This window comes from Semicossyphus pulcher, unplaced genomic scaffold (assembly GCF_022749685.1).
Source record: "Semicossyphus pulcher isolate SPU_LCO1_2020_fin unplaced genomic scaffold, fSemPul1.0.p SCAF_28, whole genome shotgun sequence".
Classification (NCBI taxonomy): domain Eukaryota; kingdom Metazoa; phylum Chordata; class Actinopteri; order Labriformes; family Labridae; genus Semicossyphus; species Semicossyphus pulcher.
This window is the reverse complement of record NW_027211702.1, coordinates 6,789,678-6,813,535: the sequence shown is the minus strand read 5'-3', so window position 1 is coordinate 6,813,535 and position 23,858 is coordinate 6,789,678. Positions and strand designations below refer to the sequence as shown.

Here is a 23,858-nt window from a genome sequence, read left to right as displayed (position 1 = left end):
TCTGGACAGGCTCTCAGATAAAATTATGTGTTGAGAAGGGACTTTAAAAAAATGACCACCCTCATTCGAAACAATATAAATATATAGAAAACAAGCAATGACTTAAAGCATACATTAAACAACATATATTGCTGTAAATATAGTTTGTGAAACATACTAAGTACAAATAAAAGAGTCCATTAAATAGGCAACATGATGAATAATTTATATTGACAGTGTCTTACAGTGCATGATGATATTTATAGGATTTGTTAAAGAAAAACGATGTGTAATTGTAACATTTTTATTTTATGCATGTCACGCTGTATTATGTATGCTGCTGTTTGTGTTGTATGTTCATCCTTTAAAGGACAAAGACTTGAAATGAAACCTGTAAGTCTGAATAGCAGAAGCTAACACATCAGGAACACAGTGTTTCGGTCAGGGAACAATCTGAACCCAGTGAAACGCAAAATGAGTCCATGTAGCGGCGTGTTGTGAGTGTGTGCGTGTGTGTCTGTGTGTGTATGGTGTGTGTCCTAAGTGTTGTTGTGAAGACGGAAGTGAAAGGAGGACCTTCCTCTGGCCAATAATTCATTCCTTTTTCGAAACAGTTAAAGGAATACACCTCCGCCTGTCCAGACATGTCTACTGCGTACAAAAACAGGTGAGACACATCAAAATCTTCGTTTTTGCACGAGATGCAGGGCACGCCGACAGTCTATATTATCTATTGTAGCAGCTAGCATGCTAACCAAGAAACTTCAGTGTTTTAAGCTAGCAGCAACAGCAGCTCAGCTAGCCAAACATGAGCTAACTTTAAGCAAGAGTAGCAAAAAAACATATTTCGTACATGCTAATATACGGTTGCAAATTTCACATTAAATGTCACAAACAGCGAAGCTCTTATAATCACTAATACGTTTTATCAATACCAGCGTTTTCAGTAGCCACGCTAGCTCCATGTTAGCACATCAGCTGACACATCACACTTCCTTAACAGGCTAGCAAAAATTAGCTAACGTTATCATCCAGCTAGCTGTATTTGCAGACTGTTTTCTGTCAGTGCAAAGGGCTAAAAACAATGAAATAATCCAACTGAAAATGTCGTCCTGATAGTAAATAAGCTATGACAATTTAGCAGCACAATGTTTGCGTAGCAAAATACGTTTGTATCAGTTTAATAAGCCTGTTTTAATTAAAATTTTCATGTTGTTTTCTTTTTCTGTGCTGTTTTTTTCAATGCTATTTTTATTCACAGTGAAAAACTCTATCCTCTTATAAAGAGTCTGTGGTCAGAGTGCTTTCTCAACGGTTTTCTGTTTAATATTGGTTTATCATGTAATAGGAAAATAAATGTGTATACAGCTACAGGTCTCTTTCATGTTTGTCAGGCCATATTAACAATGTCATAACTGTATTAAAAAGAAGATAAAAGTGGTTTTATGATCAAATATGTTTAAACTAAAATGATTATAGTCAAACAATAAACCCCAACAGAGTCCTTATTGCTTACCACCTTATTTTCTAAACCAATTGCACCCAAAAGAGAGCTTAAACCATGTATTTAATTTATATATTAAAATATGGAGCTGTTCATATTCAGTTTGTGACCATGTCTTGTTTCTAATTTCAGGATACAGGAATTCAAAGTAGCCTTGAGTGAAGAAAACATAAATTTGAAGACACTAAGGGAACTGTGCTTCAATGGTAACTCACACACCTTAATTTTGTCTTAGTGCTGATTAAATAAGGGTAGGCATTCAATGATTTGTGATTGACCTTCCTTTGCTTTATTCAATGCAGGAGTCCCATTTGAAGGAGGAATACGAGCGCTTTGCTGGAAAGTAAGTCGCCCTGCATCTGTGTTGTCGTAGTGAAGTTTGGTGTATCAAATGTGGGGCCACATTAAGAACATTTTATGCCTTTTCCTACTTCTTTATCTCGATGTGAGCGTTCCAAGCGAGATTTAGCAAACCCACTTAGCTGCACAAAGTTGTTTTGAGCTGTTTGTTTCCACTTGATGACTGCCAACAGTTCATTTAAGAGGTGTGCCATCATGAGACTTAATCGTTAGCAGAGTCGACCCCCCTCAAACTTTTCTGTAAGAGCTGTCAGATAACGGGGAACAAAAACACTTGACGTTAGATGCCCAGACAAGTAAAAAACATGAGGCAGTCAGAGTAATGTCACAGTCACCAAGAGGAATGACAGAACACATTCCACTACAGCTGATACTACAATGTCAGGTGATATAACCAAAGATAGTACGTAAGAAGTGGAGGTAGCCTCCCATAACATCATCTATTGGTTTGCTTCAGCATTTTAGCTGTTGCCATCTTGGTTTTTTGGAGGCAGAAGTGACGAGAAGGTGGAGCTGAAAAGAGGATGGCTAAATGCTAGTTATTCAAATTTCTTTGTTTGATTGGTTTTTCTGAGAGGCTGAACTCGTGCCAAACTTTGCTTGGGATGAAACACAACTAAGGAGTTCAGACATAAAAATAAAGGACTACACAACAAGTAATTCTGTTAGTATAAGTTATAATAACACCTTTATGGTGTATGTGGAAGGTCTTCTTCTGAGTAAATTATTCAAAGACATCCGAGAAAGACAAATTTGCATGTTGCATGTTTGGTGTCCGGAGTTTAAAATACATTTAAGTGGGATGGAAAAGCAGATTGCATGAAACGGTAATGATGGCCTTGCTGGTGGGTCCAGCAGGGTTGAAGATAATTAGGGAAAATGTTAACTGTAATTGGTAGCTTCAGTCCACAATAAAGGCAAAATAAAGAAGTTATAAATGAAGCCTGAGGCATGGATGAACATTTCATGAGACTTTGAAGTAGGAGAGAGTAATGTGATGTGTGCTCCTGACTCATGTGACTACCCTCTTTTTTTCAGATCCTTCTTAATTATCTACCTCTCGATCAGACGTTATGGGAGTCTTTCCTCAAAAAGCAGAGGTAAGAAGGAAGACTGTAAGGGGAATAAGGATTATTTTAAAACCTGGGCCCTATTTTTACATATTCTTAATGACTAATAGGTACCAAAAGTTTTGGAATTACTCCACAGGATTGCATCAGCGTGCAACAGGCAAACAGGCTGTAATGGCTGCAACATAATCGTTGATGGGTCAAAGGTCGTCCACTAAAAGTTCTTGTTGTTTCCACTGACAGGCTCAGATTGTTATTCTAAGTGTGTGACAACATGACAGAAAGGATCCCTACAGAGATAGACCTTTTTGTTACAGAGGAAGATGATTGTTTTAACCACACACAGACGTTACATCGCTCTCTGCACACACACCAGACTCCATTGATAAAAACAGTACTTTTACCTTGCAGGACAGGAGAGTTGCTTTCTTACGACTGCCTTAACCAGTTTGATTGTGTTATTGTGTGGCTTAGTCGTTTTTAAAGTTGAGTTTGGACCAAACAAAATATTTGTTTAACTAAAAAAACAAAGCAAAGGTAGACAAGCAACTGTCCTGTTCTGCAAGGTAAAATAACTGGTTTTATAAATGATATCTGGTGGCTTTAAGGACAGGAATGTAACAGATGTTTCTGGTAAGAACAAAAGAAACTTAAATAAACAAAAGGTCTATTTCTGTTGGAATCCTTTCTGTTATATTGTCAGACTCTTAGAAATACCAGAATTGTCCTTTAAGCCAACCTGCTTTACTTTTATTTGGTGTCACTGGGCAACCACAGAATCAGGTGCTATCACTGAGCAAACAGAGGACATGACTTAATGTTGTTAGCAGACTAAAAAAGTACTTATTCATGACTCACCGGCCTGATGCGGTTTATTATGGGTGTCTCTCAGGTTGAATCTAGCCGGGAAGAAACCAACTCTACTACTGCTTACTTTTACTCAGACCAACAGAGGAAGGCCCAATTTTATGCTCATAATATTTCAGGACGTTTTAGTCTAGTTTTTGTTAGTTCAGTAGAAGCCCATTTATGAACAAAACAAACCTCAAAGGTATTTTAATGTTTCTCCTTCCTCTCACTTTCCCCCCTTTGTCCTGCGTCTCCCACAGGGAGGTTTACTCTCAGTTCTTAAAAGAAATGATCATCCAGCCGGGTATTGCCAAAGCCAACTTGGGCCTTTCCAGAGAAGACGTGACGATGGAGGATCATGTGAGTCTGATCTCTGTCGTCCTGCTGTGCTGCTACCTCACTGATGATCACATTAGCTGCTATCTTCTCGTTCAGCAAACACAGAGCAGGCAGAGTAGATAGAAGAGCAGTTTCAGTCATTAAGTCCCAACATGAATGTGTGTGACTTGGCAGGTCTGACTGTGTAATGTTCTCTTTGGGTAAACATTTAACTGTCCTACAGTGCTGACTGCAGCAGTAAAGAGTGATGTGTTTGTAGCTCCTTTAAAAGTCACTTTAAGTCCTCTGACCTTTTGCCCCCGGTTACTGAAGCAACATATGAACATGAAAAACAGCCACTACAACAATTTAAACTGCGCCGTGCAAACTTCAGCTGCAGTAAATTCATTTTCATCTATAAAGTCTATAAACCAGAATTTAACTTCACATGTGCACACGTGGAACAGTTGAGTGTCATGTGATGTGGTTAAACATCCAAACTCTTTAGAGCGATAAACATTCCAGAACAATTAATAATTCACTTACAGTATATTGAAAAAATTGTCAAAAGTTGTACACAAAGGCCACTCATTATATAGAAATGCATAAAGCAATCTTCAACCTCTACATACAGGAAATATATAAAGTTAGAGGTCAAAAGAAGAGGAAAAACTTGTGTTAATGTACACAGATTGTTTTTATAGACGATTATATGAAGAGTTTAAACACATAGAAACAGTGATGTGGAGTCACATCTGTTTTATTTTAAAATAAAGCATTTTCTCTTTTTCCTTATTCAGATGTGTTTCCAGGTTAAAAGATATTTAGCTACATATATTGGAAGTTTGTTTTCTTTGCCCAAAGAGGTTCGAGCGGCGTGAAGCCTCACTCTTTGCATATTTGTTTTAACAAAACTGAGTTTTCCAAAGAGTTTGCGTTGGAAAGAGGGCTCACTCTTTGTAGAATTTGTGGGACAAAACTGAACTGAAGAAAATTTATCGGTGTGAAAAAATGTGTTTTTTTTTTCTAATATTCACTAAAAGAATAATAAGATTGAAATGTTTTGACTATTATTTTTTTCTGCCTGTAGTAAGTGTGCAGGTTTACCTTTATTCATTGACATGTGTGCTGTAGTGTTGCACATTGCAGGGAAGGGAAGTAAAGAAAACATCTATCCTGTATGTTGTTTATTCACAATTAATAACTGAGGACACGCAAAATGAAAATAACACTTTGAAAACGATGTAATTGCAAATATATAGTATATGTAATAAATGATTAATCGCTCACATGGCTGAGGTGAAGTCGCCGTAATTTGTCTTTGTTTTATTTGTTTCAGCCTTTAAATCCGAACCCGGACAGCAGGTGGAACACCTACTTCAAAGATAATGAAATTCTGCTACAAATAGACAAAGATGTCAGGTAGGAATTTTCCACATCGATGAGTTTTTCCAATATAGAATGTGGGTGTAAAAATGACCACCATCTGTGAGAGGATTATTTAAAGCAAACGTCGCTCCAGGTCAAATGTGACAGCAGTGTTTGTTTGCATGTTTGCAGGCGGCTGTACCCAGACATGGCTTTCTTCCAGCGGCCCACAGATTACCCCTGTCAGCTGATCCTGGATCCTCAGAACGATTACGAGACGCTGCGTCGACGAGTCGAACAAACCACCCTCAAAGCACAAACTGTCAACCGCAACCGCAGCGGAGTCACCAATGTAAGTGACTGCTAATGTGTGTGTTAGGGTGGTGCAGTTTAGCTTATGATTACATGGTTTTAGAGAGCATTATGTTAAAGCTTGGGACTAAAGAAGTAAAGCTCAACGTGCAGCCACATGTAGAACATAAATCCAGGACTCGCCAGGAAATGCCATGATAATGTTTACAGACTTAGTTCAGATGGAAGTTACAGTTAAAAGCTGAATGTTAAATTTCTGTTGCTTTTCAGGTACAAACAGCTTTGATCATGTGTTGTGCAGAAACAACGTTGAATTTATGCCCATAAAAATAAACTTTTTAATCTTAAAATTTATAGAAATAACTTTATTATAAAGCACATCTCAAAGCCACATTACATAGTGCTGCACATGCATGAAACAGAGTAAAGCCAACATAAAAAAGAGACTGTTTGCAAGGCACTTATTGGATGGGCAATTTTAAATGTGGAAAATGAAATCTACAAACAAAGGAAGCAAACAACATTAAAATGTAGGATCTTCACGAAGCGAAGCGAACCGAGAGATGACAGTGTTTATTTAGCAGACACATCTGGAGGGAGAATTTACCTTTGATCTGAACACACGGTCGCTTCTCGAGCTGCTGACTGGACTGTAAACAATGCAGCGCACGGAGAAGGACGTCTTGGCTAGAAGTCGTTTAACGCTAAACGCAAAACCGGACACGCCCAACATGTTGCTCCCAGAGGATATGTCGTCTGATGATAGCGGATGAGTTCGGAGATTGCTGTACTTTTAATCTCTAAAGCCAGCGTAAAAGAGCATTTAAGGGTTTTCACGTTACTTTACTCTGGCTTTACATCACTCACTCACGCAAATTTTTCCTTGAATATAAAAAAAAAACCACCTGCCTGTGCTGCATATAATCAAAATGATAAATTATACTCTCAGGTTAACTGAGTGTGTTCTCTCAGGTCAGCTCACCTGGAAAGGCGTTGAACTTGTATCCATCTAATGAATACGAGGTGTTGCCCAGTGGGAGTGAAGCTCACTGGGAGGTGGTGGAGCGGATCCTCTTCATCTACGCCAAACTCAACCCCGGCATCGCCTACGTCCAGGGCATGAACGAGATCGTCGGGCCAATTTACTACACGTTCGCCACAGACCCCAACAGCCAGTGGAAAGGTGTGTAACACCTGAGTTATCAATGTGAACAGTTTGAGATGTTTCACTCACAGGAGATGAATAACAGATCTTTGTGGTTCATCGTTCAGAGCACGCTGAAGCAGACACGTTCTTCTGTTTCACCAACCTGATGTCGGAGAACAGGGACAACTTCATCAAGAGCCTGGACGACTCTCAGTGCGGCATCACCTACAAGATGGAGAGTGTGTACTCCATGCTCAAAGACAAAGACCTGGAGCTCTACCTCAAGCTGGTGAGGTCACTTCCTGTTCACTCCCTGCTCTCTATAGGGAGCTGCAGGGTTTTCTGCCCGGGTCTATGTTGTTGGAGCATCTCTGAAGATGTGAATTAATATAAATTAGAGATTAAACCAACAACTTATCGTTATCGAATTATCTGTTTAAATTATTTGTATTAATTAGTTTTTGAATTATTTAGAAATATGCCAGTTACGACTTCCTAAAGCTTGATGTGATGACCTCACACTGCTTGTTTTGTCGTAATGACGGTCTAAAGCCCAAACATATATCTTCAGATACAAGACAAAGAACCTAAGAAGGGAGGATAAGACTACCGGGGTTTTGGGCTGGTATGACACATCTCAAAAAGTCTGGTTTGTGCCCTTAATCTGAAACGATGTTTGGGCCAGATTATCTGGTAATTTGTGGGTTTCCTAATCCAGATTTAAACCATGTCTAGTTTACATTCTGAGGGTAACCTTCGCTTAGCTAGCAGATTTTTCCATCCAGGCTTCTTCCTTTGTTTTGTTTCTCACGTTTTTTAATCTTGTTTCGACCTCCCTCCTCTTTAGATAACGTTACATCACATGGACTGATCTCTCTGGCCCACACAGGAGCCATTTGCCATTGTTTTCAAATTCTGCTGTGTGTGGATGTTTGAGATTAGTTAGATACGTTTCTACTTATGTGTGATGCTACAGCATATTTTAAACTCTTGTTAGAAGCAGACAGAAGCTGGAACCAGAGAATGTTTGGTATATGAACTTAAAAAAAACATGATTAATTATGAATTATTAATTAAAAAGTTGATTATTTTTTGGTGGATTGACAAATGTATCATCTTAAATATTAGTTAACCTTAGGGCTGTGACGGTAACCGCAATACGACGGTTATGAAACGGCAACCTTGGGTAGGACCCAGTGACCGTCAACGCTTTTTTCCCTCTCAATTAGAAGCCCATATACATTACTTATTTATCTAGTTCTCTGTGCCGTGAAGCACCGTTTTTTTCCGACTTAATTCAGCGCCACACGTCACATTTACAGGTCAGTCTGGCGGCGTGGAGAAAACAGGCTCTGAATGCTGTCAGGTGTAAAATCTGCTGAACAAAAATCAGGAGGCGCAGCCGTGAGACACTTCTCTGTTGATCACATGAGAGTGAAAGAAAAAGTAAATCTGAGCCCACATCTGAGAAAGATGGTAAAAAGGCCGGTATGCGTAGCGGCGGGGGGAAGAAGGTAAACGATAAGCACTAATATGTTCGCGTGGAACCACAGCGTGCGAGCACGGCAGCTCAGAGCCTCTGACAGATTATCACCGTGGTGGGCTGGAGCAGCAGCTAACTGTCGATCCGCAGAAGGGCATTAGTGTTTCATCACGGTTAGAAAAATTCAGTACAGTTACAGCCCTAGTCAACATATTTACTAGCGTTGACTCAATATTGAATTTAGTATTGTATACATTTTAAATGTTATAGACTTTGACAGCATATTTTTTGTGAGGGAGAGAAGAAAGCAGGTAGAAAGGGAGAGATGGAGGAGAAAGTCTGAGCCTGTTAAAAAGATAGAATCACATTTTGCTGATTTTGTGCCTTTTCCTCTGTTTTTCTGTCCTCACAGGAAGAGCAGAAGATCAAACCGCAGTATTTCACATTCCGCTGGCTGACCTTGTTGCTATCTCAGGAGTTCCTCCTGCCAGACGTCATTCGGATCTGGGACACCCTGTTCTCGGACCAGGACCGGTTCCACTTCCTCATCCTGGTCTGCTGCGCCATGCTTGTGTGAGCTTTCCAGACTCTACTCCGTTTTCTTACAGCCCTTCCACCTCTGATTCTTCATGTGCATCATGAGTTCGGTTTCTTCTTCTGTCCACAGACTCATCAAAGACAACATCATGGCGGGAGACTTCACAGTCAACATGAGATTACTACAGGTAAGGTTTTTTTTTCTACATTACTCTAATGCTGCTTCCTCAACGGCTGTGTTGAGTTGTGGTGTCCCTCAAGGCTGCGTTCTTAATCCTCTTATTTTTTCTTTATTAGTGCAGCAACTTGGCCAGACGATTCAAAATCACAGTGTGTTCTTACTGGGGTTGTCACAATACAAGAATTTAAAACTTGGATAGGAAACTAGTAAAAAAAAGACGATACTCGATACTTCTATTGTTGTTACCACTGCAACAATGGTCCACCACGGTCCACCACGGTCTGTCTCTGTGCTCTGCTCTTTGTCTGTCTGCTACAGACACCATCGTAACTTCTGCATCTTTATGAGACGTGAAAGGGACGTCACAAAACGTCTTCATGTGCCGTTCTGTGAATGAGAACAGTCCGCTGGGTTGTTGCCGTATCAGAGCTCCAGGTGTGACGGAGGGCGGAGCAGACGGACACACACAGTCGACTTCGGCCTATAGAAACTAAACCCTGTCCCTTCCTGCTCGGGTTGTACGGAGATGTAGGCGTGTTTGTTGTTTAACTGCTGTGAAACAATCAGAAGTAATGTCTTATTTCTCCGTTTCACTGCTTTATTTACATTAACAGTGCTCGCTCTCTTCACTTCCTGTCTATGTCGCTCGACCACAGCTGCGCTCTCTCTTTTTCTCGCAGCAGCTTTGATTGAAAATCTGACTGTAGATCTGCTGTTTTTTTCGCTTAGGTACCTTTCAGTACCATCATACGTAAAAATAACAGAGATTTTATCGTTTTAAAACACGTGGTATCGGAAAGTATTGAAGTATCGAACATTTTGACAACCCTAGTACTGGTTTCATGGTCTTTACCTCTTCTGTACTCATGTCTTCCATTTCTTACTTACTTTGCCTTGTTCCCTTGGTTTCATTTAAGATTTTGTGAAGCTGTGTAACATTTTTAAGAAAAGATGCTATATAATGAAGTTTTCCTGTTAGGATTACCCCATCTCAGACGTCCACACCATCCTGATGAAGGCCAAAGAGCTGCAGGAAAACTCCTAACCTGTTCCCTCTCCTCCTCCTGCCTGCTCTGCTCAGACGTGGTAGGTGGGAGTTTAAACATTAAAAAACAGTCGTGTCGAACATGTTGTCGTTGGAGGACTTGATCAATGAAGAGCCTGGACAGATGTGTCGGGGAAACCCAGCAGCCTGTTTTTAACACAGTGTTCGATCAGTGGGGACCGCCGTGAAACCTTTGAGGACATGGTCAAACTATCCTTCCTGGAAGTGAGGAGGAAATTCCACTCGCTTCCTGATGCATTATGGGAAAAAAGCTCCTCACAGCCATCTCTTCCATAGAGACTTGATGTGCTCAGATAATAATGTTTGCACTGAACATCAGAGGGAGAGGCAGCCACATTAGTCCAACACTACCAATCTTAGCAGAAAGGATTTACAGTCCCACTGAGACCAAGTATGAAGTCAAGATGAGCAAATGTTTAACTGGGTTGAGCAATAGTGCATGTTTATTCTTTAAGGGTTTTTTAATTTTTGGAAGTTGAATGTTTTTATTGTAAGAAACATGTATGCCTTATCTGTTTAATGATGTGAAACGGGAGACGTTTCTGTCCGGATAAAATAAATATGAAGTGATGGGCCTTGCCTGTTGAATATTGTATAAGTAACCTGATAATCATTATTTCTTCGGTGTCTTCTGCCCCATAACAAACGTAGAAGAAGCTCCGTGTAAAGTCATATTCCTCTAACGCAACAAAATCCATCGGAGGAAACGGTGGTGCTTTTCCCACTGAACATTATTATTTAAGCTTTTTCTTTAACATGGGTTTACACATATCTACACTGTAGTTTCAGTACAATACTTTATGTCAAGGCCATGGTGAAACATTTATTGTCATTGGCCAAAATGTGTGCTTTATTTTCAGGTAATGCACGGCTCTGGCATAGAAGAAGCTCAGACTATCTCTATTCATTAGTCAGACTTAAAGCTAGAAGGCTGCTTGTTTTTGTTGTCACTAGTTTGACAAGGAGCTGCTAGTTAGCATTAATTTAATCACAATTGTTAGTTAGCTTCAGGTCAGCCAGAAAAATGCAAATTAGCATAACGTTGGCCAAAAACTGCTAGTTAGCATTACGTCAGCCGTAAATTGCTAAGTAGCATTATGTAGGTCAGAACTGCTTGTTAGCATTACATCCTCTAGAAACTGCTAAGTAGCATTATGCCAGTCAGAAACTGCTAGTTAGCATTACATCAGCCGGAAATTGCTTAGTAGCATTATGTAGAAACTGCTAGTTAGCATTACCTCAGTCAGAAACTGCTAGTTAGCATTACATCCTCTAGAAACTGCTAAGTAGCATTATGTCAGTCAGAAACAGCTAGTTAGCATTACGCCAGCCGGAAATTGCTTAGTAGCATTATGTAGAAACTGCTAGTTAGCATTACCTCAGTCAGAAACGGCTAGTTAGCTTTACATCAGCCACAAAACTGCTAGTTAGCATTAAATCAGCCAGAAACTGCTAGTTTGCTAGCTTTATGTGAGCCACAAAACTGCTAATTAGCATTATGTCTGCCACAAAACTGCTAGTTGGCATTATGTCAGCCAGAAACTGCAAGTTAGCATCACATCAGCTAGAAACTGCTAGTTAGCTTTACCTTGGCCTCAAAACTGCTAGTTAGCATTAGGTCAACCAGAAACTGCTAGTTAGCATTAGGTCAGCCAGAAACTGCTAGTTAGCATTATGCTAGCAAGAAACTGCTAGTCAGCACTACGTCAGCCAGAAACTGCTAGTTAGCATTACTTAAGCTACTTATTAGCTAGAAAGCATTATGTAAGCTACAAACTGCAAGCATGACTTTCAGTGTAACGGCACAATATGGCCGCCTAAAGGAGCTGGTGTGTGAAAGGAGTAGTTCAACCTCTCAGCAAATGCAAGAGAGAGGAAAAAGTCATATTTCTAGTTTATTGGATTTAGCTAGTTATTGATCGTCTCTCTTATTAATATGAGAAGCTAGTGGCAGCATCTGATGGAATGAGAAAGTACAAGAAAGCAAGCGGTAGTGTTAAGTGTTAAAGCTCTTTAACTTGATCTTTAGCATTAAACACCTCTTGCCACTCTTGTATCTCTCTTCCTTTTTATCAGACAAAAACCTTGTGAGCAGACTGGCAGGCTAAAGTATGACTGAACAATGTTGTTATTTATAAACTCAAGTCCTGTTCAGCACTAGAAACTGACCTGCAGTAGATTTTTTAAGGACATAAAAAGCTTGTTAACTTTGCGTTAATGGGTAAGCTAGCTCAGGGTTAATGGTGCAGATTAACCTTTGGTTAAGCTCGATAATGTTCAGTGTGAAAACCAGCACAGCTTCACATGGACTGTTTTGGTTCTTGTGTCTTATTTCCTTTATAGCATCTTTGAGTGTGCAGATGATGATCTGGTTAATTAAGTCTCCATTACATTTTGAATGTAAACCAGAATCTGCTAACTTAAATCTACCACTGCCGTAACACCCAGTCACAAACTTGTATCGTATGTTAATAAGGTTAATCTGTAAGGAAACAGAAAAGAAGGTTGATGACACTTTGGCTATTAATCATCTAATTAATACTCATATGAAGGGACTCAGTATATCGATCAGTGATGAAGGCTTCCCCACCCTTTACAAAGTGCAGGATTTTCAAACCCTTAATACACATGCCCAAGATTACAACACGCACCGCTTTCAGGAGAACTACAGCATTCCTGAAACATCTTAATATTTTTAAGACACTCCTCAGAAATTGGATGGAAAGTGTCTGTCTTAACCATCCAAGTCAGAAAACACTATTAAATGTTGTCTTTAAGAGCAGTTTGAATCGATTCGACACAGTGCTTTTTTATTAGTTAAACGTGCTCTTTTATTAGAACTGGAAATGATATTCTCATTTGTGTCAAGGTACTGAACATGTCTTAACTGATCAGACTTGGGTTGCCAAAGTTAGCTCCTTTACTCCTCCTGTATTACTGGATAATATTTGAGAGATTTGTCCAACATTTAAAAAATCAGAATCACGTTTGAATCTAAAGCCAATAAATTCGCGGCACAGTTAGGCATTGATTTTTTATTTGTTTCGTTTTTATCAACTGTTTTTATTATAAAACAAAGAAATTCATTTACTTTTTTTCCCACCAGTTTCTTTGTAAATCATGCAAGAAGCTTCGATAAAAGTTCAGTCTCCAGATAATTTTATTCTCCTTAAAGTTTCACAAACAAAAATTTAACTGAATAAAAAAATAACTTAAAAATGAAAACAAATTAAGTAAAATAAAAAGAATAATTTTGGTCCCCCTTTAAAAAAGACCAAAATCAACCATGTTTTAGTCCATCTGTCAACACTTTTTGACTTCCTTATCCATTCTGTAGCTCATGTCCCATCGCCCGATGGTTCCCACTAAACATCCTAAAAATTGGTTCACAAATATAAAGTTGAATCTTTTAAAAAATCATGAAATAGCTGAACTCTGTAGTTTAAGCAGACTTTTCTCAAACAGGAGGAATCGATGCAGTCGTCTGGAACTATTTTCAAATACGGTTCAATACATTTGGTACACTGGCGAGCAGATTGATGAGCAGGTTTATCTTTCAAAATAAACAAATATACCTACTATAGCTGCCTTTCAAACAAAAGTGTATGTTTCAGTATTCAGCTTATTGTCACTATACGATGCAGAATTGCACAAAGAAATATAGCCGCCTCTAAATAATAATGGATTTAATTTAGGTCCCAATGACTGATATGGAGTACGCTGTGCTTGTTTTCAATATAAGAAATGGAAATATACCTGTATCACCTGTTAGTCTGGCTTAAACAAAATACAGAAAACTCTAAGACTCTAAATTATTTCATTGTCTGAAGTGAACGAGAAGTTTAAACTGCAAAAAGACGGACCTAAAATCTGTAGGAGCTGAGCACAGATTCAAAATTGGTCACATACATGCACACAGTTTCCTCCTACTTGAGGTATCTTGAGAAAAGGCGACCCAACCATCTTTAGCGAGATATATATTCACAACCACTTATAAATATCAACATTATTGTGTTTAAGTTGAAAGAGCAGGAGAGAGACACGTTCAAAGACCAAAACAAAAACTCATTTTGCATTTGAAGGTATTTTTTATCATGTGCAAATATTTTTTGAGGGACTGTTACTAACGGATGACATCCACATGCTCCTCTTTTTAACTTGTATTTATTTCTATCTTGATGGCTGTGCGTGTGTGTGAGTGTGTGTGTGTGTGTGTTGGGGGACTATACTCTTGAAGTCTTATGTCAGTTATTTGCATGGTTCTGATTTTGTAAGCACATTTTTGTAACGTCTCCAGTGTTAAAACTTGTATATATGTTTTTACTTGTTTGCAGATGTGCATTAAAATGAATAATGGTATAAATTAAGTGCCTGTCCTTGTCAAGTGGTGTAAATAAAACAATTGTGTGGCATTGGGTATAAATATTTGCACTGTAATACACTGGCGCATTCTTCAAATCTCATACATTTATGAGACAGACATGTTTTCAATGCAGTAAAGTTGTACCTACCTGCACTTCTGCTCAACAACACATTTTATTCTTAAGCTTGTCTATGGTGTGGTTATAAAATTTGCCTAATTTAACTTTTTTGTGAAGTGTAAATAATGTTTGTTATGATTATATTCACAGAAAGTAATACAATTAAGTGTATCATTGTACTTTAAATACTTCTCAGTGGTCCATAGTAGAAAGTATTTTTATGTTATTGACATTAACATGGTTTGCTCCGTTTAGATTCTCCATAACTTGTAGAAATATATCTGAAAATATGTAATAAATTGTATCCAACACTATTTTTCAGTTATTAAAAACAAATACACTGTCTGCAAGACTGAACGACCACGGAACAAGTATAATCCATATGTGTGCCATTTGTTCTGATGAACCTGAACGCAACTCAAGTCCCGCCCACAGCCTTCTGAGCCAATGAGAGGACGTGAAAGTGCCGCGTGGTAGTCCGCTATCTGTGGTCCGCTATCTGTGGTCCGCTTGTTCATATCATTCAGGTAAGGTAACAGTTGTCAAAGTCGCCCGAAATGACGTCATGTGACACGATAGGCGGCCTTTTAATACATCAAACCACAAATTAGAAGTCATTTAGCCTTTTCAGATGTATACAGATTCACAGAAGAGTCTAAATGTGGTTTAACCCCCGTAAACCCGATGTAAACAAACTGTGCAGTGGCAAAATTACCCAGCTAGCTGCTAGCTGACGTTATGACAGGTATATGACGCTCTTCCGAAGTTTGATGTCAAGATTTTGGATGCTTTTGCATTTGGTATTTATTAAATCTATCTCATAAAACTCATGTTGGTAATCATTAATTCCGAATATAATTAAGAGGGGATATGATTCTTAACACTTTTGTCCTGTAGTAACAAACAGGCATGCTGTCACACAGCAACGTTATCAAGAAGTTTATTTCATCACTGTTGACATTTTTAGAGCAGCTCTCAGCTACCCATGAAGTACAGTGAAATAAGAAGAGCTTAACAAGGCAACAGATTTATAATGAATTTTGACATCTTTACTTGAGCTTGTTTTTATCTTCTTTGTGTCTTCTTTGTCCTCTGACATGTTGAAACCATGCTGGAAATTAGTGTTTTTAATATAACATGTTATCCTTTGGATTCTTTATTCAATCTGCATGGATAAAAATAGCATCTCTTAATTCTAGAGTGACTTTATTATGTGACCTTTATTAACAGTGTCTGAACTGGACAGTGGCCTAAAATATTTTATGGTGTAAAAGGTCGATTTTTTTCTTAGTTTTTGACCAAACAGAAAGAGAAGAGGAGAAATATTGAAGTGATATATGCATAATGATCTTAAGTAAGCCAGTTAGTCGACCTACTTTAAACCTCCTCAGGGAGTTTGTTCCAAAGTTCAAGTTCAGCGTTAATCTTCCTTCGGACACACAACGCCTTGTGAATATCTGTCCGTCTTAGTGGAGAAAGTGGGCCCTCAGACTTTCGAGGAAAAAGTTCTGTTTAAAACTGCAGATTGGTGAGTGTTATTCGCTGTGTTATGTTAGGATAAAGTAGTTCTCTTCTAAGTTAACAGGTACAGCAGCTACCACATGTTACAGGCTGCAGGAAATTTAACAGTGTTGAGTGTTTGTTTACTGTTTCTAGGAGGTCGTTACAACCACAGCACTCATACTACTGTGTCTAGACTAATAGACAGTTTTATGTTGGATGGATCAGGTCGTTCTACATTCAGTACCTTATGGAACAGATGTTATGGAGTGTAAACTTACTTTGCAATTAATTTAATGAAGGTAAAAAGTGTGACAGAAACATTACAATGAAGTTATCGTATTTCTTCAGCTGTGAGTATTTTCTGGTTTCTTGCTGTGGGTTGTGGACAAAACGAGACATTTGAAGACATTATAGGACGTTAACGTGTCTACATGTCTACATTAAACTCAGTGGCTTGCAGCAGATCTAAAACTCTTCTCTCCATTATCGCAGGTCTGTCCGATGAAGTACTGCAGCACACGGGGCGGGGTCCACGGATGGGACTTCCGGGATGTTCTGTTTTCAGGTTTCGCTCCAGACGGGGGGATGTTCATGCCCGAGAGCGTACCCGTGGTGAGCGCAGAGACCCTGAGGGGCTGGAGGGGGCTGAACTACACCCAACTGGTGGTGGAGGTCGCCTCAATGTTCATCCCCGCCCAGCTGATCCCCAGAGAGGACCTGCAGGGTGAGCACAGGGAGATATTTATCACTTTGTTAGGTTTCAAAACTTGTCTGCAAAGATCTAAAGTACACATGAAAAAACTGAGAAATTAAGCTTAATGAATTTAAGTGATCAACAGAGTAATTCCTTCTCTTCCGTCCTCCGTCTCAGTCCTGGTGGGTGAAGCTCTGTCTGGTTTCTCTGTGCCCGATGTGGTCCGGATCGTCCAGCTGAAGGGGGGTCTGTCCGTCCTGGAGCTCTTCCACGGAGACACGCTGGCCTTTAAGGACCTGGCTATGACCTGCACGGTGCGCTTCCTCAACTACTTCCTCCGGAAAGAGAACCACAGAGCGACTGTAGTCGTTGGTAAGAACTAACACTTAGAAAAACTATTTTCATCTGGTCCAAAATATTATGAGCGGAATGTTAAAGGAAGGTAACAATAACAGGTAAAAGTCTGACTCTTCTTTTTGGGCTGACTCTATGACTCTGAGTGTGTTTATGAGTTACAGGTTTTAAACCTGCACCAGTCCAAATCAAGTCAAATCCAGCGAGACTATAGCTCTATTTCTTGCTTGCTCCATTTATCTGAGAATGAAACAGAGAACAGCATAATGAGAGCCATACTGTGGCACGAAGTAGTGACAAGACAGAAGAAGACAGGAGACAGGAGAGCCTGACTGGATTTTTGAGACTTTTAAAACTGAATTTGAGGGAAAAACATTTAAGGGGCCAATTTAGTGACGTTTTGCACTTTGCTTTCTTAAACAAATAACTTTATCAAAGAATATTTAACATTATTATACATTGTCGACCAATTCTGCTCTGGACGGTGGTCTGCTCAGCTGTGAAGTTCTGCTACATGTGCTGCAGACAGTGCTGAGAGGATTGTTGGAGTATGGAGTCAGAGCGCCCTCTGCTGGACAAACTACATCATGAAACCACTTGTGAAGCTCCCTTGACTCTGTTCAGTGTTAATTTAGTTAACGACAATTATGACGATAAATGTTCGTCTATGTTAATGAACATAAGCAAATAAGGTAAGAGAGGAACGTGCAGTATGTGCTCCTGTAACTGCACGGCTTCGTTCTGTGGCTTTACATGCGTAACGTTACTACAGAAGATTCCATAAACACAAATATCCTCAGCTGAGGATCTATGTTACCCCTGGAGAACATCGTGAGGAAATAACTAATGACTGGACGGCTCCTTACAGCTGATTGAACCTATATAAGGCGGATCAAATTAGTTTAAAGAGAGAAAACATTTTGACTAAACATGTGATGACTTTAATGGACTTAAACTAGACTAAAAGTAAAAAGTGTAAAAATGACTAAAATGTGAAAAGTATTTTCGTCTGAAGACTAAATCTAAAATAGCTAAATTAACAAAGATTCTGTTACGCCTCGTCTTTAATGTAAAAATGTTCCTGTGTTATATGTTCTGTACAAGAAGTTTTCATATCGGGGCATATCTGAAAACATTTTCACCGATATTGAAATATCTGTTATCGGCCCATATCGGCTGATAATGCCTTATAATATATCATGTACTTTAATACATGGATCTCAAGATAAAGATCCTTTACTTTAACACAAGTTGCTAATAATGGCATTTATAAGCACGTTCATGCTCCGCACAGGAACCAGGCAGCACCAGAAACAAGTCTCATAGATAATAAAGGCAAAATACTGAATATGTTCCTCTCCAGGTACGTCAGGAGACACCGGCGGCTCGGCCATCCAGAGCGCTAAAGGCCTCTGTGGGCTGGATGTGGTGGTGGTTTACCCCCGCGGACGCATCACTCCGGTCCAGGAGAAACACATGATCACCTGTCTGGAGGATAACGTCCACGTGTTCGCAGGTAAACTAACAGCTCCTGTTTAACCAAAAGGACGCATTTATTCTCCAAACAGTGTTTAATCGAGTGTGTCTTTGTGTCTGCAGCGGACGGCAGCTCAGACGACATCGACCAGCCTCTGCGGCGTCTGTTTGCCGATCAGGCGCTGGTGAAGTCTCACAGCCTCATGAGCCTGAACTCAGTGAACTGGTCCAGAGTCATGGTCCAGCTCGCCCACTTCATCTACGCGTACCTGCAGCTCAGCGGTGTGGAGCGGGTGGAGGCTGACGGAGACCTGCCCGAGCTGGAGGTGGTGGTGCCCACAGGAGGGGCGGGGAACATCGCAGGTGGGTTCATTACTGCATTACCAACTTTAAAACTCACAGGGATCATTTCCTTTAAGTCGGAGCTCAAAATAAAGATTTTGTTCGTTGTTTTTCTTTAAGTTTATTTAAAATTCTTCTTTTTATTTCTTCTTTAATTTTATTTAACACATACAATACTTCTGTGATAAGTTTAAATCAAACTAGAAATCAACCTCTGCCTCTCTGCCTGCCTGTCTGTCTGTCAGCTGGCTTCATAGTGAAGCAGATGGGTTTGCCACTGAAGCTGGTTGCCATGGTGAACTCTAATGACATTGTGCACAGGACGGTGACCAGCGGCGACTTTTCCATGGCAGCTAACGTCACACAGACTCTGGCTCCTGCTATAGACATCCAGGTAACACAGTCACACAGTGTGGATATGAGGCAGGGGTAACTAGACTTAAATTTGTGTGACAGAAAAACTGACCCGTTCTATTGAAAGGAACTTTATTTATTTAGACTTGTTGTTGTTTCCACTGACAGGCTCAGATTGTTTTTTCTGTGTTACAAGAATATTGTGGTGGATCCAAACTAACCCAGAAAAAAACCCAAGTCACACAATAAAAAAAAATAAACGAACCCTTTGAGGCAGCAAACTTCTGTGTTGTACAAGGTAAAATCACTGTTTTTCTGAATGGAGTCTGGTGTGTCTGCAGAGAGCGATGTAACGTCTGTGTGTGGTTAAAACAATCATCTTCCTCTGTAACAAAAAGGTCTATCTCTGTAGGGATCCTTTCTGTCATGTTGTCACACACTTAGAATAACAATCTGAGCCTGTCAGTGGAAACAACAAGAACTTTTAGTGGACGACCTTTGACCCATCAAGGATTATGTTGCAGCCGAAGGAAGGAAGGAATCTACTGTATCAGTCATTTAGACCCCAGAAAAGTCAGTGGAAACAACAAGAACTTTTAGTGGACGGATTTTGATCTGACACGTTAAACTTTAGACTTGTTAGTCCTTAAGACCTATAAAATATTTGAACATACAGGCCAGGCTTGAAAATACAGTAGATCCCCTTAAATCTCCATCATGCATGTCGATCCTTATCAAGCTGTATTGACATGTTTGGTGTTTGATTCCTGTCCTGAAGGACCCGTATAACATGGAGCGAGTGTTCTGGCTGCTGCTGGGAAAAGACGGAGCTGCCGTGAAGAAGATGATGGAGGAGTTCCAACAATCACACCGACACTCTCTCCCTGCAAACCAACACAAACTGGTACCAGCCATCCAACAGTTACTGCATTACTCCAGGCATGATTGTACTCTATTGATCGAACACACTACATTAATACTTTCATGATGTTCTTTGTGTTTATAGTTGTCAAAGGTTTTATCCACCGGCTCAGTTAATGATGATGGGATCCTGGAGACCATGAGGAGGTGCTGGGAGGAGAACCAGTATGTGCTGTGTCCACACACATCTGTGGCTGCCTGGCATCACTACAACTGTCCTCACAACCCCCAGATCAACAGGTAAAAACATACTGTGATGTTCTACTCAGCCACATGCACACAACTTAACACAGACTTATCATGAACATTTTAATCTGTGGGATTTCTCAGGGTATCTAGAAAGGGAAGGAGTTCCTGTATTTTTTAGATTGTGTCCTTTTTAAGAGATTTTGGTGCTGTAGATTTCTTCCGCCTGCAGCAGTGAAACAGGCTGTAATGGCTGCAACGTAATACTCGAAAGATCAAAGGTCGTCCACTAAAAGTTCTTGTTGTTTCCACTGACAGGCTCAGATTGTTATTCTAAGCGTGTGACAACATGACAGAAAGGATCCCTACAGAGATAGACCTTTTTGTTACAGAGGAAGATGATTGTTTTAACCATAAACAGACGTTACATCGCTCTCTGCACACACACCAGACTCCACTGATAAAAACAGTGATTTTAGTTTGCAGGGCATGGGAGATCACACAGCCTTGATTGGTTGATTTGTTTGTGTTATTGTGTCTAAATTGGTTTGTTCAGATCCAACACAATGTTTGAGTAACACACAATAACACAGACAAACAAGCCAATCAAGGCAGAGGTAGACAAGCAACTCCTGTTTCTTGCAGAGTAAAATTACTGTTTTTTTCAATGGAGTCTGGTGGCTTGAAAGGGCTGTCTCTGGTTTCAGAAAAATGATATTTCTCTTGAACTTTTTGCACCTTTTAGACCTTAAAACATAAAAATATGCAGGAATTTGCATGTTTAAAGTATTGCATAATTAAAACTTGAGTTTATTTTTAGCTACCATTTTCTTCGGTTATCTTAATATTGTAGTTTCTTAATAACTTCTAATATCTTAGAACATGCTGACATAATTCCAACAAGGTGGGATGCAAACTATAAGACCCAAACGGATTTACATTAACTAAAATCATCCTTTAATGTCCACCTTTCTTAAGACTATAAAACAGCAGAGACGAATGTAGTAATATTGTGTAATCAATAAATCTCCTACTGCAGGTGTTACGTTGCCACAGCCTCTCCAGCCAAGTTCCAGGCAGCAGTGCAGAGGGCCGGCCTGACCTTTGACCTTCCTGAGGCCGTGCTGGCGTTGGACAAGTTGGCCACTCGTTACCAGAACCTGGAGCAGAGCCCGAACTGGTGCAAAGACTGGGAGGACAGACTGAGGGAGAAAATCCAGTCTGTGAGTTCAGTCAGGAAGAATAACGGGACTTATTACAGCTGATTATGAAATGTAGTTTGTATCACTGTGAAGATTAAAGTGAGTAAGGGTGAGGTCAGGTGACAGCTCGTCCTTGATCTGTAAACTTCCTTATCTCCGTGTAGTAAACGAAGGAAAAGTTGCATCTTTGTTGGACTTTGGCCTCAAGTGTCTTAAGACTTATCACATCTTTATATTTGTTCAAGCATCAACCAATCACAGTGTTCAGCCTTCTTTTCACCACCTCATCTCACATGTAAAAGTAAAGACAGAATAAAATCAAACACTTTGATGTGAGTTTAATTGTTTCAATTCAGAGTTCTTAAAGTTAATAACTGATTGATATTTACCCAAACATTTGGTCGTAGACTCTTCTTTTAAAAGTGAAGCAAATGTAGAAGTGCCTGTCATTCTTTCTCCAGCAGGGGGCGACTCACAGATTGCAGTCTATGATAAAGCGGTCCTCCTCCTCTCCTGATGTATTCCCTCAGTAAACATGTTCCTAATGAGTTTATGGTCTCAGTCTCTAGTTTCAAGTCTTCTTCAACACAGCATGATGTTCATGTAGTCACTGATGCTCCCATTGAGAGTCATAGACCAGGAAGCAGGGGAGGGTTTAGGGCGGGGCTACCTGTGATTGACAAGTCGCTACTTTTGCAACCTGATAAATCTTTTGTTAAGGTTTCAATTGTACTAACAGACCATCTGAGGAGTCGGCTGGTCATTTACTAAGAACATTTTGTTTAAAGCCTGTTTTTAGCTTGTCAAAGCAAGCATCCCAACCGTGCTCCAGTGCCACCCTCTTCAAATATGAGCTGTCTCCCAATTCAGGGGCTGCATCCTTCGAAGGACGTATTTGAAGGCTGATTGCGTCACAGCGGCGCGTTGAAGGCTGTCCACTTTCAAAGGGTGCTTCAAATGTGTCCTCCTTTTCGCGGGCCACAACCAATCCATCGGGTCCATCCTTCACGGCTCAACGTGTCCCGAGATTCATTGCACGACAGTTCAAACAAGATGGCGCACTCTTAAACGGCTGAGGAAACACTTTAAATGTTTTTTGGTTTCAACTCAAACGAAGAGCCAGCGGTACAAATGTTAAAAACATTGAACAAAAAAACTTCTAATTGTTTAAGTTAAGTGATGTTAGTTATGTTAGCTAGTAAGCCAGCTAGCTACCTGTTGATAGGCGACAGGAGCCTTGCTTGTTAAGCAAGGTTAAGGGCCAGAACTGCTGGTGACGCAAACAGGAAATCTTCTGTAGACCAGACCTCATTTCAGTTAGGCCTCAGCGTCTACACGGGCTACGAATGACTCATCCTTTGTAGGCCGAGTCCTTTAAAGGATGCAGCCCCTGAAGGGAGACTCGGCTATGGTCACTTCTGGCTACAAAAAAACAAGATGGCGGTAGCTGAAATGTCGAAATAAACGGTAGTTCACAAACAAATGGGTGACATCGCGGTTGCTATGTCAGCTTTTATATACAGTCTGTGAGCAGAACAAAGAGGTTGTTTTCCAACATCTACCACCTGAAACCTTCATGGAACAAGCACATTTTTAGGGATTTATATCTAATCTTGTTACCTTTAGCTTGATAAATAACTTACCTAAAAGGTAACAATGACTTTCTGAATACGTTTGTTCTGGTATTTTCTAAAAACTAATCTTAATTACTGCCTGCTCTCTTATGAAATGATAACTCATACAAACAGAACTTTTCCCAGCAGTACGAGAAAAGATGAATCACTTTCATGCCACAGCAGAATGGCCTCTTTGGGTAGTTTAATGTTTAGCAGTGCATCATAACATGCAACAACAAGCTGTTTTGTATGTTACATTTTATTAAGCAGCAGCCCAAGCTGTCAAAGTTTCAAATGTTGTAGAGTAGAAGAATAAAGCAGCAGAAAATAGACAAACCCACTTAAAATCCACCCAATTAATGTCCTCATCAAAGGTATGACATGCAAAAGGTTAATTATGATTAAATTTAAATGATACTGTAACATTGCAATAAATAAATGCAAGTTTAAACATATGTGAGGAAGTGATTTGTATAAAGTATGCTCACTGATTCAAAGGAGAGTGCCTGCTGGACCGGTGGACTTTAACTCTGCTAAGGCTGTAAATTATTCACT

At 39.8% G+C, this 23,858-nt stretch overlaps 2 protein-coding genes across 2 annotated transcripts; both read left to right on the top strand.

Moving 5' to 3' along the window:
- Positions 1-543: 543 nt before the first annotated feature.
- On the top strand, positions 544-14,850 carry tbc1d13 (TBC1 domain family, member 13). Its single transcript, XM_069677339.1, has 12 exons — positions 544-646; positions 1,616-1,689; positions 1,786-1,826; positions 2,882-2,943; positions 4,023-4,122; positions 5,420-5,502; positions 5,641-5,800; positions 6,733-6,943; positions 7,033-7,196; positions 8,803-8,963; positions 9,058-9,115; positions 10,088-14,850. The coding sequence occupies exons 1-12, from the start codon at positions 624-626 to the stop codon at positions 10,151-10,153; spliced, it is 1,203 nt and encodes a 400-aa protein (XP_069533440.1). The 5' UTR covers positions 544-623; the 3' UTR covers positions 10,154-14,850.
- A 320-nt stretch (positions 14,851-15,170) lies between these two features.
- thnsl2 (threonine synthase-like 2) lies at positions 15,171-22,030 on the top strand. The gene is made up of 9 exons (XM_069677322.1): positions 15,171-15,182; positions 16,651-16,882; positions 17,030-17,224; positions 18,570-18,722; positions 18,806-19,045; positions 19,270-19,418; positions 20,157-20,282; positions 20,385-20,539; positions 21,525-22,030. The coding sequence occupies exons 2-9, from the start codon at positions 16,660-16,662 to the stop codon at positions 21,748-21,750; spliced, it is 1,467 nt and encodes a 488-aa protein (XP_069533423.1). The 5' UTR covers positions 15,171-15,182; positions 16,651-16,659; the 3' UTR covers positions 21,751-22,030.
- The last annotated feature ends 1,828 nt before the right edge of the window (positions 22,031-23,858 follow it).